Below are 19,436 nucleotides of genomic sequence, written 5' to 3'. Positions count from 1 at the left end.
ACAGCCACCTTTAGGTATACAAGACAAAGCTCCAACCAACTGAGTCACACTGGCCAGGGCCATGTTTCATATTTCTGTATGTCACCAAAGCCCTCACTTGAACTCTAGGCCACAATATTTTCCAATCAAATGTTTCTATTTGAATATGCCAATGCATTAGTAAAAATCAAATAATTTTTAAAATAATGTCAAAATTCTGGAGAAAAAAAAATAAGAATATCATCTAGTGTTTATTGGTAATATTAAAATAATTCATCTTATTCAGAAAGAAAAAGAAGGTATTTTATAGAAGACTTCGGTAATAGTATAATTAACAGTTGAAATGTGCTGTTTGCTTTTTTACCATTAATGTTTTCCTGTTTGTAAGTTACCGGTTATTTTACGTTCTTCTATTTAACACTGTGGCAGAAAGAATAAAAATCTAAAACTCAAGGAATCTGTCTATCATTTTATCTACCAGTAAATCAAGATGCATTTCTTAACTATAATATACTGGCCTCATCTCTTTTTAGGAACTGTCTGGGAGAATGCATTCTGGATGAAAAAGAAGATTACTCTTTACTCTTCCTATATCTGTCGTTTTTATCACTATCTGCCTAACATGATATATTCCTAAGGGAAAGGAATTTTATCTTTTCAAGTTACTTTAACTACCACAATACTCTACACACATAGGTATTTAATATATAATTTCTGAATAGATTGCTTTCTCACTATTGTTACACGTTTTTTATTCAGGGTACTACCTAGATTTTATAATAGAGTGACTTTTTAAAATCATGTCTTTATATAAAGCCTGTCACTGACCTTCACAATGTGGTTTTACTTGTCAAGTGCTATAACAGATGGAATGAAAGAAATAGAAATATATATTCTATTCAAATTTAAGTAAAATACACTTTTGTTAATAAGGACAAGTTAGTTTTGCTATCTCTAACGGGTCATTATATAGCTTCATAATCAGTTTAAACAAGGATATAAAACTGAAAATGTAATAGCTTTCTAAAAAACTGCTTAGTGAGATCACAGGAATATTAAGATATCTCATATAACTCCAGCATTACTTAAAAAACATCGTCTTTCCTAAATAAGTATGTGAACATCATTTTATCATTGTTAAAAGACAGTTTTGTGATTATCCAACAAAAAGGCTCATAATATGATTGCTGATTACTAGTTTCATTACCTAATATCTTTGTTACTCAGAATATTAAAAAATGTAGACCCTTTATGTTACACAGAAATTTGACCTAATGGCAGAATCATTACAATATTCATTAAATTCACTGCATTTACTAAAAATTCCATAAAATGGTAACCATGTTACCTCTAAATAGTTAACAAAGTCCGACAGTTTTCAATCCAAATCAATAGTTCCCTAGGACATCCTGGCTCCTTTTTAACAACATTTTGCTATTTCTCTATTGAGCACTTTTACTGGGGATTCAGGTTTCTGAATTGCAGAATTTGATTTACCTGAACAATATACTGAATACCTTGCCTTCCTTAGAAACTTCAAACCATATCCCCCTAAACAGTATTACTTTTTCTCATGATAGGTACAAACAGCAATATTCTAGGCTAGATACTTATTTCCTGATATTGCCAGGGATCATTTTTCAGTCTTAGCTGTGCTGTCATAAAAATAACGTATTATTCACACTCATTTTAATTGTGTATGTGTATTTTTTTTTTTTTTAGTTTCCAGCTCCACCATTCCACCATCAACAATAAGTAAATTTTGAATAAAAAACCTTACGCAAATATATACATTTGATTATCTTATCTTATAGAGGCTTGATGAATTATGAATTAAAATATTTTCTGCTATTGCTACCTCTTTCAACTACTGTTATTTAATCATATTCATGTATTTTCATAGAGGGGTGGTTTACAGGAGTTGACAGATTAGACTGAATGCTTAATAAGTATATAATAGTAATAATAATTTATACATTAATGTAGAATTTTAGATCTTAAGCAGATCTTGCAGTTGGACTAGTTACTGTAAATACACTGGTATGTCATGTGCTTCAGCTTTTATTTATGTTATTCTTTGTGTCTATTTCCCATCTCTCATCTCCCAAAGTCCAAATCCATTCATCCTGCAGACTAACTCAATTGCTACCATCTTCATAAATCTCCTTGATTCCCAAAGCTGGAGATTATATTCTCAATTCAGTTAATATCTTTTGCAGGCCTCTCTATGACATCTATCCCCTTCTACCTTGCTTAATATATGATATATATCATATAATTATATTATATTATTGGGAGCCTGATGCACAAAGATTCGTACTAGAATGGGGCTTTCCTATTTCTGGCTGCTGACATCACCTTTCTACTCCAGCCCAGCCCCTTTCCACTCAGGCCCAGGAGCTGCCTCTTTGGGCTCCAGCCCTACATTCCCACACTGCCCAGAGGCCCTGAGAAACCAGGGCTGGGGCAGAATGCCTGTGTCATCGCCTTGGCAATGAAGCAAGCATCCAGCCCTTCACTCCATGCCTGTGCATGCAAATTAACTGCATCTTTATTGGGTTAATTTGCATATCACTACTGATTGGTGGTGTAACAGAGGTACAGTCAATTTACATGTCAGTCTATTATTAGGTAAGATGTATATTATATTATATTATATTATATTATATTATATTATATTATATTATATATTTATTATATTTATTATATTTATTATATTTATTTATTATATTTATTATATTTATTATATTTATAATATAATAAATATAATATAATATAATATAATATAATATAATATAATATAATATAATATTTATTATATTTATTATTTATAATTTCTCCCCTGATGAGCCATATCTTCTCCCTGCCACCCTGAGCACACAAAAAAATATTTACTACACTGTGAAGATTAATAGAAAATACTAGTATATAGACTTCATAATTAGTTTTCTATGTTTAAGTTTATTCACATAAACGTGGACTAAATAGACTGCTTTGTTGTTTTATGTAAAATGTAGTCTAGCCTTTAGAACAATGTTAAAGGATAACTGTTTACTGGGTCATCTCCTCTCATATTCTGCCTTGTCATTTATAGTGGAAATTCAAGTTAATTAAAACTGAAAAACATTAGTGATATCTTGCCTTAAAGTTTGTAATGTGCAACTGTTTCACAACTATTAATTTGATAGTATATAGTATTACATAAAATATAATTCACTCTATTAATATAAAGTTATTATATGACTAGAGGCCTGAAATTTGTACACTTGGGTGGGAGAGTCCCTCAACCCAGATTGTGAGAGGGCACAGACCAGGCCAAGGGGCCCCCACTGGTGCACAATCAGGGCTGAGGACACAGGAGGTTGGCCAGCCTGGGAGGGACTGGGGGAAGGCTCCAGGGCGTGTCCAGCCCATCTCACTCAGTCCTGATTGGCCCAGCAGCAAGCTAACTTACCAATTGGAGCATCTGCCCCCTGGTGGTCAATGCACATCATAGCAACTGGTTGACTGGTTGACTGCCCCCTGGTGGTCAGTGCATGTCATAGTGAACGGTTGAGCAGCCTTAGAATGTCATTAGCATATTACGCTTTGATTGGTTGAACAAATGACCAGGCAACCAGACACTTAGAATATTAGCTTTTTATTATATAGGATAAGTAATTATTATCCTTATTTCTATGGGTTTTCAGAGACATAAGTAATTTCTCAATATCAGGCTGTTGATAGATGGCAGAAGCCTAATTTTAAAAATATTTTTATATAAAGTACAAATTCTACTTTCTGCCTTTTGGGAAATATATATATGATACATTTGGAAAGCAATGTGTGTGTGTGTGTGTGTGTGTGTGTGTGTGTGCGTGTGTGTGTGTGTGTGTGTGTGTATGTGTGTATTAATTATATAATAAAGATGTGGTACATATATACAATGGGATACTACTCAGTCTTAAAAGATGAAATACTGTCATTTGCTACAAATGGATGAACCTTGAGAATATTATGCTAAACAAAATAACCTGTCAGAGAGAAAAAGTTAAGAACCATTTGATTCCATTCATATGTGGGACATAAAACTGTAATCAACCAATGAGCAAATAAGAAAAATAGAATCTCATAGACATAAACAACAGTTTGGTGATTGCCAAAGGGAAAAGGGGACAGAGTCCTTGATGGTCCCAGATCTGTCTCTTGCCTCAACAGTGTTTGGATGGAACAGACCCAGGAACACCCCTTTTCCCAGCCTCTGACCACCTTCTAGTATCTTCTCCAGTCACCACTTTTGGAACCACCTCAGCCATCTAGCTTCAGAGACCAGCCCAGCTGTATTTTTGTTTTTGTTTTTGTTTCTGTTTTTTTACCTTAACTTCTTATTGCCAAATAACCATGAGCTCCCAAATTCCTCAGGATTATTCCACAGAGGTAGAGACTGCCATCAACCGCCTGGCCAACCTACATCTGTGGGACTCCTACAACTACCTCTTTCTGGGCTTCTATTTCAACTATGAGGTGTAGCTCTAGAGTAGTGGTTCCCAACCTGTGGGTCACAACCCCTTTGGGGGTCAAATGACCCTTTCACAGGGGTCGTCTAAGACCATGGAAAACACAGATATTTATATATTACGATTCATAACAGTAGCAACATTACAGATTACAGTTATGAAGTAGCAACAAAAATAATTTTATGGTTGGGGTCACCACAACATGAGGAACTGTATTAAGGGTCGTGGCATTAGGAAGGTAACAACCACTGGTCTAGAGGAGGATGTGAGCCACTACTTCCTCAAGTTGGAGGAGAAGCAGCTCCATGGCACTGAGCATCTCTTAAAAATGCAAAACCAGTGTGGTGGCCACATTCTCTTCCTGCTGAATCCTGCCCAAGATGATTGGGGCAAAATCAGGAAGCCATGGAAGTCACCAGGCCCTTTTGGAGCTGCAGGCTCTGGGTTCTACCCATGGAGGCCCTCATCTCTGTGACTTCTTGAAGAACCACTTCCTCAGTGTGGAGGTGAAACCCATTAAGAAGATGGGCAATCACCTGACTAACATCTGCAGGCTGGCCAGCCCTTAGGCTGGGCCGAGCAAGTATATCAAAAGGTTCACCCTCATGCACAAATAAGAGCCTTTGGAGCCCAGATGGGCCCCTCTGCATCCCCTGGTGTCTGGCTTTTTCCTGAGCCTCTCTCTGAAATCACTAGCCATCCTTTTAAGCACTGTGGAGCCCTCTCCCATACATTGGACCAAAAGGGAATAATAAAGTTTTTTGTAGCAAAAAACAACAACAAAAATCAAAACAAAGAAAGGGTGCCCTAACTGGCACTGGATAGAGCTTTGGCCCGTGGAATGAAGGGTCCCAGGTTCAATTCTGGTCAAGACATTGGTTGCAGGCATTGGGCCTCCCTCTGAAGGGCTATAACTTGTCAGCCCTGCACACCCATCACAGAGTCACTGGCAGTGGCCTGGGCCTCCCTCTGCAAGGCAATCTTGGGGTAATGACAAGGCCCTCCAACCAATCACATTGCACTCACCTTGACTTTCCTGCAACCAGTGCATGTCATAGTATAGTCATTTGGAAGGTCGTCCAGACAGTAGTTCTGCTGTTCAGTCCTTCTATCAATTTGCATATTACACTTTTATTATTAGAGATGTCACCCCAATACATTAAATTTTAAAAATATGTGAAAAGCTCTATTCATCTATGTTGGTTTCCCAATAAAATAAAAATAAAGTCAGTGTGCAAATAATCAAACTGTTTTTTGTTCAACTGGTCAAGTACCCCTATCCTGAAATAGCCTTAAAAGCTTCCTTGTGTAATTAATATCTTAAACAAGAATCAGGGTTATTGTATATTTCCAGCTCTTTATTTTAGAACTACGAAGCTCCTTAGCTTTTACATATACTTCAATATAGCCAAACACGTAAATTATTCAATTATATGACTTTTCTTAAGGCACAGCTAGTATTCTGAGACCAAACAAACATGCACTTTTGTGTAAATAAACAGAAGGAAAAAAAAAAAACAGAAAAAAACAAAGAGGGATTAGAGAATGAATTTTATACTCACGGAATATTCTATAAAATTCTTCCAGAGCCAGGTGCTTGTCAGAGTTAAAATCATCGTATTTCAGTAGATCATACAAAGTACAATCTGAATTATCCTTGCGAAGTTCTTCCTGCTTTATCACCTGACAAGACAATTACCACACAATTATATCTGTGTCTTAACATTTCTATAGTATTATTAATTGTATGTAATAATCAACCAATAGGTCATTTTAAGTGTGCAGTTCCGCAAAGAATTGGATCTAAAAAAAAAAATCTGGTTTTCAGTTACCGGACAATTATCTTTAACTACCTCAAAGATATAAAGTGATAAAGTTAAGATAGATACTTGGAATTCAGTCTGAACTTTCTAATACAAAATTCTCACAGTAGGACACAGAAAAATCTGAACATTAAAAGGTTATTTTGTATTTTACCTTTTTACTTTGTCCCATTTATTCAAGAAAATACCTCCACATGAAAATTACCTCCTATGTCTCAGTGACCTGTGTCAAAATAAAACAGGGCTCTTTTCCAACAGAACAAGTGAAATCCTTTGTCCCAACTTTTGTCCTTGTATTATTTGTGAAAAATGAAGTCAGACTTTCTTTTCTCCTCTGCCTAAACTCCTCCCTGCTGGAAGTGCAGCCATTTGGGATTGTGCATTAACTCCTTTGGTCACAAAGGAGCTATTAAGCAAATGACTGTTTCCAGGAGCCAGATAGAATTAATGCACCAACTGATGATGAAAATCTATCCAAGCGTGGGCGGGTGAGGAAAATCATACAACTGCTTTTCTACTCTGTGCTCTGTCCTAGGGACTGAGGCTGGAGGCTTTTTATACTCCACTGATTTCGACTATTGCCTGTCATATAAAGGAGCTCCCCAAGATTTTTCAAACATTCCTATTCATTCCGGGTAGCTGCATAGCTGCTCCATGGGCTTCCATATTCCACAGACAGGGAGGCAATAGTTCAGATTGCTTGGAGCAGTGCATCACCGTGCATGTTTTTTAAAGGTTAAATAGTGTAATCAGAAAAAATACAGGCTACGAAGTCTGCTAGCTCTGGATTCAGGTCCTGCCAATGCCACTTAGCAGCTCTATAGTTTCTGGCAAATTACTTAACCAACCCTCAGTTAGACATTGAAGATAGTATCATCTGTATCCCGTGGTTGTAATAAACATTACACACAAGCATGCATGCACACATACATATATGCATGTATATGGTCAGAGGCAAGACAACATATAATTTTCACTGTAAAAAATAATCATTTAAAGTTAAGATATGACTTTTATATATATATTGTGCTTCTTATTCAAATAATTCACTGCAGATTTTCACACCAGCTTGAGCATTTTATGGTTATGCATTCACAATGTACTATTTTCTTTGGGAGAGCAATATGTTTTCAATTTTCTTTGTATATCGATGGTAGATTTGTGATTCTACTTTCTAAAGATTCTTGGGTGCCATTGAGCTATTTTTCACCCATTTTAGAACACTTATATCTGAAAAGTTCACTTAGGTATGAGTGTGTATAAGCTGTAGAAGCAGCTCTGAGGATGGGGCTTACATGTGAGTGACTAGAGCATCCAGCCCCATCTTTAGCCACCTGAGGGATAATATGCAATGACAACATATTCACTGCCAAATATAACTTTGACAACATAATGCCTTCTCTATCCTTATACATTGTATTCAAATTTCATTGGTTAAGCTCATATTTCCTGCCTTTGAGGGGGAAGGAGGAGAAAGGCAAAACATATTGTATATCTGCCTTAATAGGTCCGTAGAAATATGTATTATTGATAGCAGGTATTAAACTCTACACTTGAGTACAGGCCAGCTGGAAGATGAACAAAACTACCTAATGGCTTTAGCCATCTCTCCTATGAGCCCAATGAGAAAGCAAATACTGCTTTTCTACTTAGAAAGCAACAGAGCTCTCAGTCATTCTCCATCTGTTATTTGTTAGATCATGGAAAAGGACTTTCCTTGGGTAGGAGGGGATTCAGTGTCTTTGATCTTACCTCACCATGTTCTTCCTAAAGTTCTGTGATGTTATCATGGACATTTTGGGATGCAATGACACCAGGGTTTGGTCAGGTATTTTAATAATATTTTCAGTGGCTTTTATTCTCATACTACATGTAATGAGATGAAGACGGAAAAGAAAGGTGAGGGGAAATCTTTCATCATTTCCTATCTCATTTCTCTTTTAATATTTTATTCTAATTAAATCACATATTAGACAAAGAGAACAAACGTTTACCTTTTTTCCTGAATGCTGGCTCTAGCTTGATCTTGATTGATCATGATTATGGAGCTTAAACTGGGCATACTAGTTTAATGAGCATGCAACCAAGGGGTGCGGGCTGTCTGTCACTACTTGAGCCAATTAAGCCGAGACAGGATTGAATCATAAATGAGCCTTTATTTCAATACTGCCAGCAGGGTGGGAGAGAAGCAGGTCATCCACAAAAGTCTACTACTCTACCCCTCCCCATAAGCGAACTGCTTTTATTGGGTAAGAGGACAAAAAAAGATTGTGGGAAAGTAAAATCACAGGCATGAGGAAGTAGGCACAGTATAACCTTCACAAACTACTGGCAATGCAGGTTGCAGGGTGGGAGAATTGAAAAGTGCAGGCACCTCCAGGACTAGATTGTTTCAGCCAGGAGGTTGTAAATCTTTCCATAATAATAGGTAATTGTCTGGAAAGGAGGATGGACTGCATTGTGATGTTAGTTCCTATGTCCCAGGACATAGAACTGTTAATCAAGTTAGAATGTACTTTCTCTAGTCAGAACACAACAATCATGGTTAACAGAGCATAATTAATATTCCTTAAAATTATAGCTAGTCCCAAATAATCTATTTATGCCCTAACAGGAGGGTACTAGGAAAGCTCATGGTCTAGCTTTCTAAAAACCCTGTTCATCTCTACTGGGCCATGTCCATGCACAGAGAGAAGTGATTCATTCCTCACTCATCAATGTTTTAAATATGTGCTTTCCTCATTTATTCCATTTTTGCTCAATGAAATAACCTCCTTAAAATATACTTCTTCATATGTTTTTTTCTCCTGTATGTTTCCTGATGGGACTTTGTTATAGCCTGGGGTGTTTTAAATGAGGGAGATACTTTCCTATGAGCTTTCAAAAGCATGAAATAATTGCTTTATATATCCAGAATTTTAATAGCCTTGAAGTGATGGGTATTTGACTATTGGGAAGAAAGCATGATAGAAAATCCAAGCAGATTTCTTTCACTGGCACATCGCAATACATTAAACATTTTTTGACACAGGGGATCCAAACTGGTAGGACTTTGATAATTCCCTGAACTTCTTTCATTTTCTGTTTGGCACATGCTTCAATAACTTCCCATTCTGGGCTCCTCAAAAGCACACATGTTAATTATTTTTGAACTAATAATTCATGATAAGACTAGAGTCGTTGACTATTTTGTCATTTAGGTATCTGTGATGATCCCTAGTTGACCACTCATAATTTTATGTTTTATATTGTAGAATAGTGAAGATGTTTCCTAAACTTGCCAGTGTTTTGATGAAATCTTTAAGATTGCAAAATTGAAAATATTTTATACTGCATCCCCCCCCAACAACTAGAGCTTGAATGTATGTCACCAAAGGAGCTCAGGCACACAACATTCAAAGAGGGGTTGCATTTAGTATCAACATAATAGTACTGTCAAATTATAATAACTCAGAGATGACTCAATATTTTGGTACTATATACTTTTCATTACAAAACAGAAAATTCAAAAAGAAAAAGAAAAACTATCCCTCTGCAAAATAAACTATTGTCCTTGGTATTCATTTCCATTCATTTATTCCATCATCCATTCAACGGATTATTTTTGACTGTCCACTATGTGTTAGACACTGCTCTAGTTCCAGAAAACAATCAACAGAAAGACATACAAAAACCCCTCCCATGTGAGATTTATATTCCAGTAAATGGGAATCAAAGAAATATACATGTTTAACATAGAGTTTGTCAGATGATGATAAGTTATCTAAAAATAAAACTGGAAAGAATAGAAAGAGTCAGAGGTGGGTATAGAAAATTGTCTCCCTGCTATAGAGAAATGTATGCATTAGATTTTTGGACATATGGCATGACTTGGAAATCCAAGATTATGATACGGATACTCCTAAGAGATAAAACAACTCTGGCCAGTGTTAGTTGATTGGTTGCCATCATATGCACTAAAAGGTTGCTGATTTGATACCAGGTCAGGGGTGCATATAGTCTTTCTGAATGAATGGTGATTTGGGATTCTTAGGATATACTACTAGAAGTAGGATCACTGAATCAAATGGGAGATCCATTTTTAATTTTTTGAGGAAACTCCATATTGTTTCCATAGTGGCTACACTAGTCACTATTCCCACCAACAATATACTAGGGTTTCTTTAATCTCATATCCTTGCCAGCACTTGTCATTTAATCTCACTTATATGTGGAATGTACTGAACACAGTAAACTGATGAACAAAATGCATCAAGAGACATGGAAGCATGGAACAGACTGGTAAATCTCAGAGGGAAGTGGGAGAAGGGTCAGGAAGAGATTAATCAAAGAACATAAATGCATAGATGCATAACCCATGGACACAGACTATAGTGCAGCAAGACTGGAGAGGACCAATGGGGCAGAAAAGGAATATCTGTAATAATTTCAACAATATATATAACAGAAATAGCTACCTGGTTTCATCTTTTAGAAAAAAGGAAAATAATTATAGTCTCTGCCTCCATTAAGATAATATTATAAAGAGGATGAGTGGGAACATGTAATCAAAAAATTAAATAAACAAGCCGAGACCGGTTTGGCTCAATGGATAGAGCGTCGGCTTGGGGACTGAAGGGTCCCGGGTTCGATTCCGGTCAGGGGCATGTACCTTGGTTGCGGGCATATCCCCAGTGGGGGGTGTGCAAGAGGCAGCTGATCGATGACTCTCTCATCGATGTTTCTAACTCTCTATCTCTCTCCCTTCCTCTGTACAAATCAATAAAATATATTTTTTTAAAAATTAAATAACAAGATAATTAATTTTCAACAGTGCTTCCAAAATAAAAAAGGTGAAAGGATGGATAAATAGTTATTATTTTAATTATAATTATTTAATCATATGTAATTGATATCATTCTATAATAGACATATTAAAAGAAAAGGACTAAATGAAAGTAATTAATTTTTACATTATCTGTTAGGTTTTCTAACATGCCTAACATATTAGAAAACATTAAAAAATAATATAGGGCCAATATTAATTATTTTGAAATACTAGCTAAAGTGATAACATTATTAAAACTCTGCTGAGAAGGAAATTATTTTATTTTTAAGACCTATACAACTCATAGGGGTTCTCTAAAAATGCTTGCCAAAACCTTAAATCCACCTTGACATGTTAAAGAAAGGATGCTACAAATAATGTTTATAACTAAAAATCATAATGTTAATTTTTCAGTTGTCTTTTGCATATTATGAACAGCATTTAAAAAACATTTGAAATTAGTTAGCATTAGCCTAGGCAGTTAGTTATTAACAAAGGAAGGGAGAAGATAGAATCAGACTCTAAGCCAAAGTAGGAAGTGGCAGCTTTGCAGCCACCCCAGTGGGGCAAGATGGGAGATTCCTCTGCTGAGGCATGTGCAATTAAAGCCAGGATGGCACCAAGAAGCCTTCTACTAACCACTTGAGCAGTAGAATCCAGGGGACCAAACAGAACTATGAGACATGCACAGTAGGAGCTAAAAAAACACACACAAAAACAGTGACTATAAAGGGGAGGGGTCAAGCCTGGGAAAATCTGGGCAGAGGAAGGGATAGGATAAAGGCATGAGACCATGGAAGATCCAGAACAGGGATTGGCTATCCAGCACAGCCCTTGGAAGATTTAGAAAGGAGATTCCATAGTTTGAAGGAAAGCCTACTCTCTCCCAAGCCAAGGAGATGAAATCACAGCTTAACAAAAGCTAGAGGCACGCACTCCCTTTCTCTTTCTATTCCCTCCACAGCAGCATGCGGGCCTGGGTGTGGCAGCAGCCCAGGCCAAAGCACAGCACTGAAGGCCGGCTAGGGGAACAGAGACCAAGCTGGACTACTGAAGCTTCAGATGCTTATGCTGAAATAATGACACAGCATCTCCGGGCCCTGGCCCTCCTCCTCAGGCGTGGGGAGCCTGCAGCCAGGAACTTCTTTCCCTGCGGGAGACAGAGCTGAACTACCTGGTCACGGATGAGGCAGCACAGAAGCCTCTTGAGGGGCACATATGCCCTGCATGTCTTTCCACTAAATCTTGCCATTCCAGCTCAAATCCCCCTAAGCCATGAGTCCCTGAAATTCATTTCCTGGACTTAGCAAGGACTTATTTCTAGACCACAGTCTACTTCCAGCAAGTTACTTATGCTTCCAGATACAATGGAAACTACTGGTTTTTAATTGTAGCCCTGAGCTGCACCAAAAGAAACAATTACAGGTTTTACCTTTCTCTAAGTCCTAGTTGCTGCTGTGATTACTCTGAAATCTTTAGCACTTGGAAGGATATATACCCCTTGCTGCTAGGACCTAAGTAATGGCATTGCCAGTGCTTTTCTAAGTCAAACCCCTGGTTTCTGTGGCCTTATTTTGAATACTTGATTGGCTTATGCGTTTTCAAAACTTTAAATAGAATTAATTACCGGGCATTTCCTGGAAGTTCTCACTTATTCTTTTTTTTTTTAATCCATACAAGTTCTTATTTATTTGTATTCAATGTGTTCCCACTAAATTAGCTTTGTATCTATGAGACAAAACAATTCTTACCAACCTTATAGTGTTAAATAAATATGCTGACTAGACGTCAGAACCTTTTAAAACAATCTCTAAAAATGTGATAAGCTTTATAAACTCAAAATACAGATGAAGGGTCTACTCCCTATGTAACATTTCTAATAATTTTTAAATAAAATTGTTATGCATGAGAAAATTGCAACACCATTGCCATGCTCATACTTAAACATATCTGGTCTTATGTATACCTGCTTTTTATATAATTTTGTAAATGTATTCACATATGGTAGTCATTGAGCAAATGACTTTTTAAGTCAAATATGTATAACATAATAATCTGAATCCTGTGAACAAGTAGTTCTTTTTATTATTTTAATAAAGAGTTGCCATTTGCGCACATTAGGGAAATATTTCATTCTCATATGCAATCCTAATGTGAATCAGCTAATTAAGATGACAGAATCTAAATGAAGAAAAAGCTAAATCAATATACTTGATACAGATGCTTATTTAAACTCAGAATCATGAGAGAATGACTTTGCTTACTTAAGTTCTACAGGTGATTATTTTATGAAATGAGGAGAGATGTAAGGAGCAGATTTTCCAAGCTGTCAGTAACATTTCAACCCACAGACATTAGCCAGGCCAGTGTGGATCAGTGCTTGAGCATCTATCTATGAGTCAGGAGGTCACAGTTAAATTCTTGGTCAGGACACATGCCCGGATTGCTGGCTCGATCCCCTGTAAGGAGCGTGCAGGAGGCAGCCAATCAATGACTCTCTTGCACCATTGCTATTCTCTTTCTCTCTCCCTCGCCCTGCTTCTCTGAAGTCAATATATATATATATATATATGTATATATATATATATATATATATATATATATATTCTTTTTTTTTAAAGGCCATTAAATTGAGGCAGCTCTAATTCAGAGGTGCCTACATAAGCAAACAAAAATCTAAGCTTAGAAATGCCTCAATGTTATCAAATGAAAAAACCAAGGAAATCCAATCATTAACAGACACTTGGTTTAAACTACAGCCAGTCAATTATTTCCTTAGTTTGATTTTGCCTTTTTCTATAAAAGTTTTCCTCCAATTCCCCTCTGTGAAGTGTTTCTAACCACTTCCAGTTTGGCTGCCTGTTTTGAGATAATCTTTATTCAAATAAACTCTTAAAATTTTAATATGCCTTTGTTTATCTTTTAATAGTGCCAACAAACTTAAGGATGACATTGCAGTAAGTGATGTCAGCCTGTGAATTACCTCATCTTATCATGAGGATCAAATTTATAGGACCATAATGCAAGAAATAGTTATCCATTCTCCTCTAAATTTAGACAAATTCGTTTGTGCTTCATACCCTAGCTTACCTCTACAGCCCTATGAAATCCAAGTTTCCTCATATGGCTGGACACATTTCCCAATCTGATCAGATCTCTATAACTTTCCAACTCAAACCCATCAGAGTGCCCTCTGGGAAACTGGTTTTCTGATCAGGAAATTAGCTTTTGCCAAATTCTTCACCATATTGACTTTAAAAGATCCTGGCAGTTCCTTAAGAAAACGAATTGTCCAATCATTTTAACAAATGGAGGATAATTTCCCTCTCAGATCCATTCCATCCCAGTGTAAGAAATATGATAAATAACTGCATGCCTCCCTATTGGCATTTCTTGATTGTTTCCTCATCTAAACCAGTCTTCACCAGATGATTGATTGATAGCAAGATAGAAGATAGAAGATAGATACATAGATAGATAGACAGATAGATGATAGATAAGTAGAAGGAATGATTGATAGATAGATTGTAGTCTTTGAAACCAAGGTCATTAAGCTACACGATTCCCTGTATTCTCACCCCATAATTTAAGAATGGATAACGCTCTGAATTTACAATATTTTTGCCCACTTTTATTTAGTATTTCAATATTCCTAGTGACTCCAATAGCTGTGTGAATAAATGATGCAGAGAAGTTCTATGATCCTTTACATAACAAATGATCATTAACCTCTTCTTTACAATGACCTTTTCCTACATGCCAGCCTGTCAGGCATTACAAGTTCATATATTTTAGAAATATTATATCTACTTAAAACCACAAATGTGCTATTATGGAGCTGCATGCCTGACCACACTAGTCATGTATATGACTTTAGGGGAGACACCAGTTGTGGTATGTATGTATGTATGTATGTATGTATGTATGTATTTTTTATTGTGATGAAAAACGTGTAACATAAAATTTTCCATCTTTTTGCCCCCAATTATAGTTCACATTCAAAATTATTCTGTATTAGTTTCAGGTATACAACATAGTTGTTAGACAATCCATATCCTTTATAGAGTGGTCCCCTGATATTTCAAGTACTGCTACCCCCCCGCCCCGCACCCTTACATAGCTATTATAATATTACTTTTTTTTCATTCACCTCTTACTTTTTTTTTTTTTTCATTCAGCCACTCTCAACCCCCAGCACATGCCCCAACATCCCTAGTGTCTGTGTCCATTGGTAATGCTTATATGCACGCATAAAAGCCCTTTAGTTGATCTCTTTCTTTTACAGAAAGGAAGGGAGAGGGATAAAGAGTTAGAAACATCAATGAGAGAGAAACATAGTTCAGCTGCCTCCTGCACACGCCCTACGGGGGATGTGCCCACAACCAAGGTACATGCCCTTGATGGGAATCAAATCTGGAACCTTCCAGTCTGCAGTCGGATGTTCTTCTCACTGAGCCAAACCGGTTAGGGCTAGTTGATCTCTTATCCCATCTCCCACCCCTAACTCCATCCCCATCCCATCCTACCCCCCACCCCACTTTCTCTCTGAGGTTTGACAGCCAGTTCTATGCTTCTCTGTCTCTGGATCTATTTTTGTTCATCAGTTTAATTTGTTCATTATATTCCACAAATGAGTGAGATCATGTGATATTTATCTTTCTCTGACTGGCTTATTTCACTTAGCATAATGTTCTCCAGATCCATCCATGCTGTTGAAAATGATGAGTTCCTTCTTTTTTACATCACTGTAGTATTTCATTGTATAGATATAACACTATTTTAATCCACTCATCTGCTGATGGGCACTTAGACTGTTGCTAAATGTTAGCTATTGTAAATTGTGCTGCTATGAACATAGGGGTACATATATCCTTTCTGATTGTTTTTTCTTATTCCTTGGGATATATTCCTAGAAGTGAGATTACTGTGCCAAATAGGAGTTTCATTTTTAATATTTTGAGGAAACTCCATACTATTTTCCACAGTGGCTACAGTTTGCATTCCCACCAGCAGTGCAGGAGGGTTCCTTTTTCTCCACATCCTCACCAGCACTTGTCCTTTGTTGATTTGTTGATAGCCATTCTGACAGGTGTGAGATGGTACTCCATTGTGGTTTTGATTTGCATCTCTGGGAGGATTAGTGACTTTGAGCGTTTTCATATGTCTCTTGGTTTTCTGTATGTCTTCTTTCAAAAAGTGTCTATTAGGGACTTCGCTCATTTTCTTTTTATTATTATTATTGGATTGTTTATCTTCCTTTTGTTAAGTTGTATGAGTTCTCTATAAATTTTGGAGATTTAAACCCTTATCAGAGAGAACATTGGCATATATGTTCTCCCATGCAGCTAGCTTTCTTATTGTTTTGTTGATGGTTTATTTTGTGTGAAGAGACTTATTTTGATGTAGTCCCATTTATTTTCTCCTTAATTTCCATAGCCCTAGGAGCTGTATTGGTAAAGATATTGCTACCACATATATCTGATATTTTGCTGCCTGTGGTTTCTTCTAAGATTTTTATGGTTTCCCATCTTACATTTAAGTCCTTTATCCATGCTGAATTTATTTTTGTGTATGATGTAATTTGGTGGTCAAGTTTCATTCTTTTTCATGTATCTATCCAATTTTCCCAACATCATTATTGAAGAGACTATCTTAACTTCATTGTATGCTCTTGCCTCCTTTGTCAAATATTAATTGAGCATATTGGCTTGGGTCAATTTCTGGGTTCTCTGTTCTGTTCCATTGTTCTATATGTCTGTACTTGTGCCAGTACCAGGAAGTTTTGAGGACAGTGGCTTTGTAGAGTAGCTTGGTATCTGGTATTGAGATCCCTCCTACTTTGTTCTTCTTTCTCAGGATTGATGTGGCTATTCGGATTCTTTCTTTATTCCATATGAATTTTTGGATAGTTTGTTGTAACTCTGTGATATATGCTGTTGGAATTTAACGAGGATTGCATTGATTGCTTTGGGTAGCATGGACATTTTAATGATGCTGATTGTACCAATCCATGAACACAGTATATTCTTCCATTTGTTTGTCTTTCTCTATTTTTTAATGTCCGATAGTTTTCTGAATAGAGATCTTTTTCATTCTTAGTTAAGTTTTTTTCAATGTATTTTAATTTTTTTGTTGCAATTAAAAATGGGATATTTAAAAAATTTCTCTTTCTGTAAGTTAATTATTGAGAAAGAGAAATTATAATCAACATTCTTAACCACTATGCCATAATTATAAAAAATATCAAGATGCATATTGCATCTTAATCTTTTTTTTATTTCTCTTCTGTTATTACCTATTTAAACTCTTCCAGGTTCTCAATTGTAAATGAAAAATCTATAAGTGTGCTAAATAAATTTTGTCATAAAAATGCAGGTCGTTTGAGAGTTCAAAATTTCATTTTGTGATAAATTTACATTTTATTGTTGGGTATTTCCAACATACAAAAATCACCCTCACACTGGAAGACTCAATGTTCAGTATCAACAGTCCCATCAAGCTGGAATGGTGAATAGGTAGATGGACTGGAACTATTTCTAAAACTCATTGGTTTATTTTAGCAATTATTTTCTTGGTACGGCAATTTGTTAACTATGATACTAAAGATCTTACCTCTATATATACTGTTTCTTTTTTCTCTCAGCTAGATTCTAATTTACTTGAAAATCTGCAAGAGCATCTCTAGAATAGGTATTCATTATGTGAAGCAAGAATTGAATATGTGCATCCAGCTTTCATGCTGCATTTATAAAACCTCAAAGCCAAATTATGATCTTTAATTTTTACTTGTCACTGGCAGTGTCATATATTACATGTCACATTTTCTGCTAATAATAGCTTGTAAATTATTAATAGACACCATTAAGATCCTTTCCCTCTTAACTCAAAATTAAATTATGTTTAAATTTTATATTAATTTATGATACATGTTTCCAAGTTTATGAGTAAAGTTTATATGTATTATCCTATTTAACAAAAGGGTAATATGCAAATTGGCCAAATGGCAGAACAACTGGTCGCTATGACACTCACTGACCAACAGGGAGCAGGTGCTCAACACAGGAGCTGCCACCTGGTGGTCAGTGTGCTCCTACAGCTGGGCTCATGGCTGGCAGGCACAGTGGTGGTAGTGGCAGCACTAAGGAAGTCAGACTGAAGGCCCACTCCCCTCTGTGAGCGGGCCTAAGCTGTCAGTCAGTCAGACATTCCCAGAGGGCTCCCATACTGTGAGAGGACACAGGCCAGGCCCAGGGACCCCTGCCCTGCCTAGTGCATGGCATATATGTTTTGTGCATTGTCCTCAAGTTTGTTACAAAATGACATATAGGTTCTTAAAAAGCATTTGCAACTTAAAAATACACAAGTCAAAAAATAATTGGGTAAATATTATCCTATAAATAGCTAGAAATTTATTATATCTTCTCCAGAGTGTCTATTATAATTTATTTCTTTTCATAATTGATTGTGGATAGATGAGCTACTAACCTTTCCAAGATAGAGTGCTGAAGGAAACAGTGACTTATGTGGTATGGGATGTGTACAGAAGGAAGTCAATAAACATTAATGTTAGGAAGTTAGACATGAGCGGCTGGGGTGGGGCCTGCCTTGGGGTCCTGAACAGGGGTCTCTGGCTCACACTGACTTCAGACTGCCTATCTCTGGGCAGTCCAGCAGCCAGAAGACTTCCACAGACAGGTAGGTGCAAAACCAGCCTGTTCTTGGTACAAGCTCAGAAGGAAATGACATGATCTCAAAGCTACATTTCTAGGGTCCTGGACTAATTATAATAACATTTGCATTGCAATTTTGATGCCTCCTCCCCCCTGCGGGCTTTTCTGTATGCATTATGGGTAAGGGCATGCACAGAAGAAATATAGTTACATAACCCTTTTCTGTCAATCATCCCTGAATGCAAATAAATAAGACTCCGCCCAGAAAATTATTCATATAAACCAGGAGTTCTGGGGCCATTATCTGTCTTGACTAGCCTGCTCCTCATTTGGAGTGTATCTTCAATAAACCCCACTTCATTTTACTTTCATTTTCATTGACCTTAAAATCTTTTCTGGGTTGATGAGACTAAACCGAGGTCCCAACTGGCAACCTCAATCGGTAACACTACCTTTCTAGATTCTTGCTTGTAAGTACTTCATAGGTGGCCAAGAGACCAATGGAATTCTGCAGATAATCTCTGCTCTCACATCACAGCTTTCAGATGAATTAGAAGGACATTTTTCAGACATAAAGCAAGTTCCAATCAAAGGTAAAAAAAACTAAAGTAAACTTTAGATCAGATGAACTTTATTATTAAACCTATTGAAATTGTGTCCT

General features: G+C 36.6%; 1 protein-coding gene across 1 annotated transcript in view; it reads right to left on the bottom strand.

The window, feature by feature from the left end:
* The window catches only part of FSTL5 (follistatin like 5), a 541,528-nt gene that overhangs the window by 251,350 nt on the left and 270,742 nt on the right, over positions 1–19,436 (bottom strand). Inside the window, exon 6 of the mRNA XM_084884381.1 lies at positions 6,038–6,158. Coding sequence (XP_084740507.1) covers positions 6,038–6,158 — 121 coding nt within the window. The remainder of the gene's footprint in view (positions 1–6,037; positions 6,159–19,436) is intronic.

The sequence above is a fragment of the Pipistrellus hanaki genome (assembly GCF_964339955.1).
Source record: "Pipistrellus hanaki genome assembly, chromosome: 5".
In the NCBI taxonomy this organism is placed as follows: Eukaryota; Metazoa; Chordata; class Mammalia; order Chiroptera; family Vespertilionidae; genus Pipistrellus; species Pipistrellus hanaki.
This window is presented reverse-complemented; position numbering and strand designations above follow the sequence as displayed.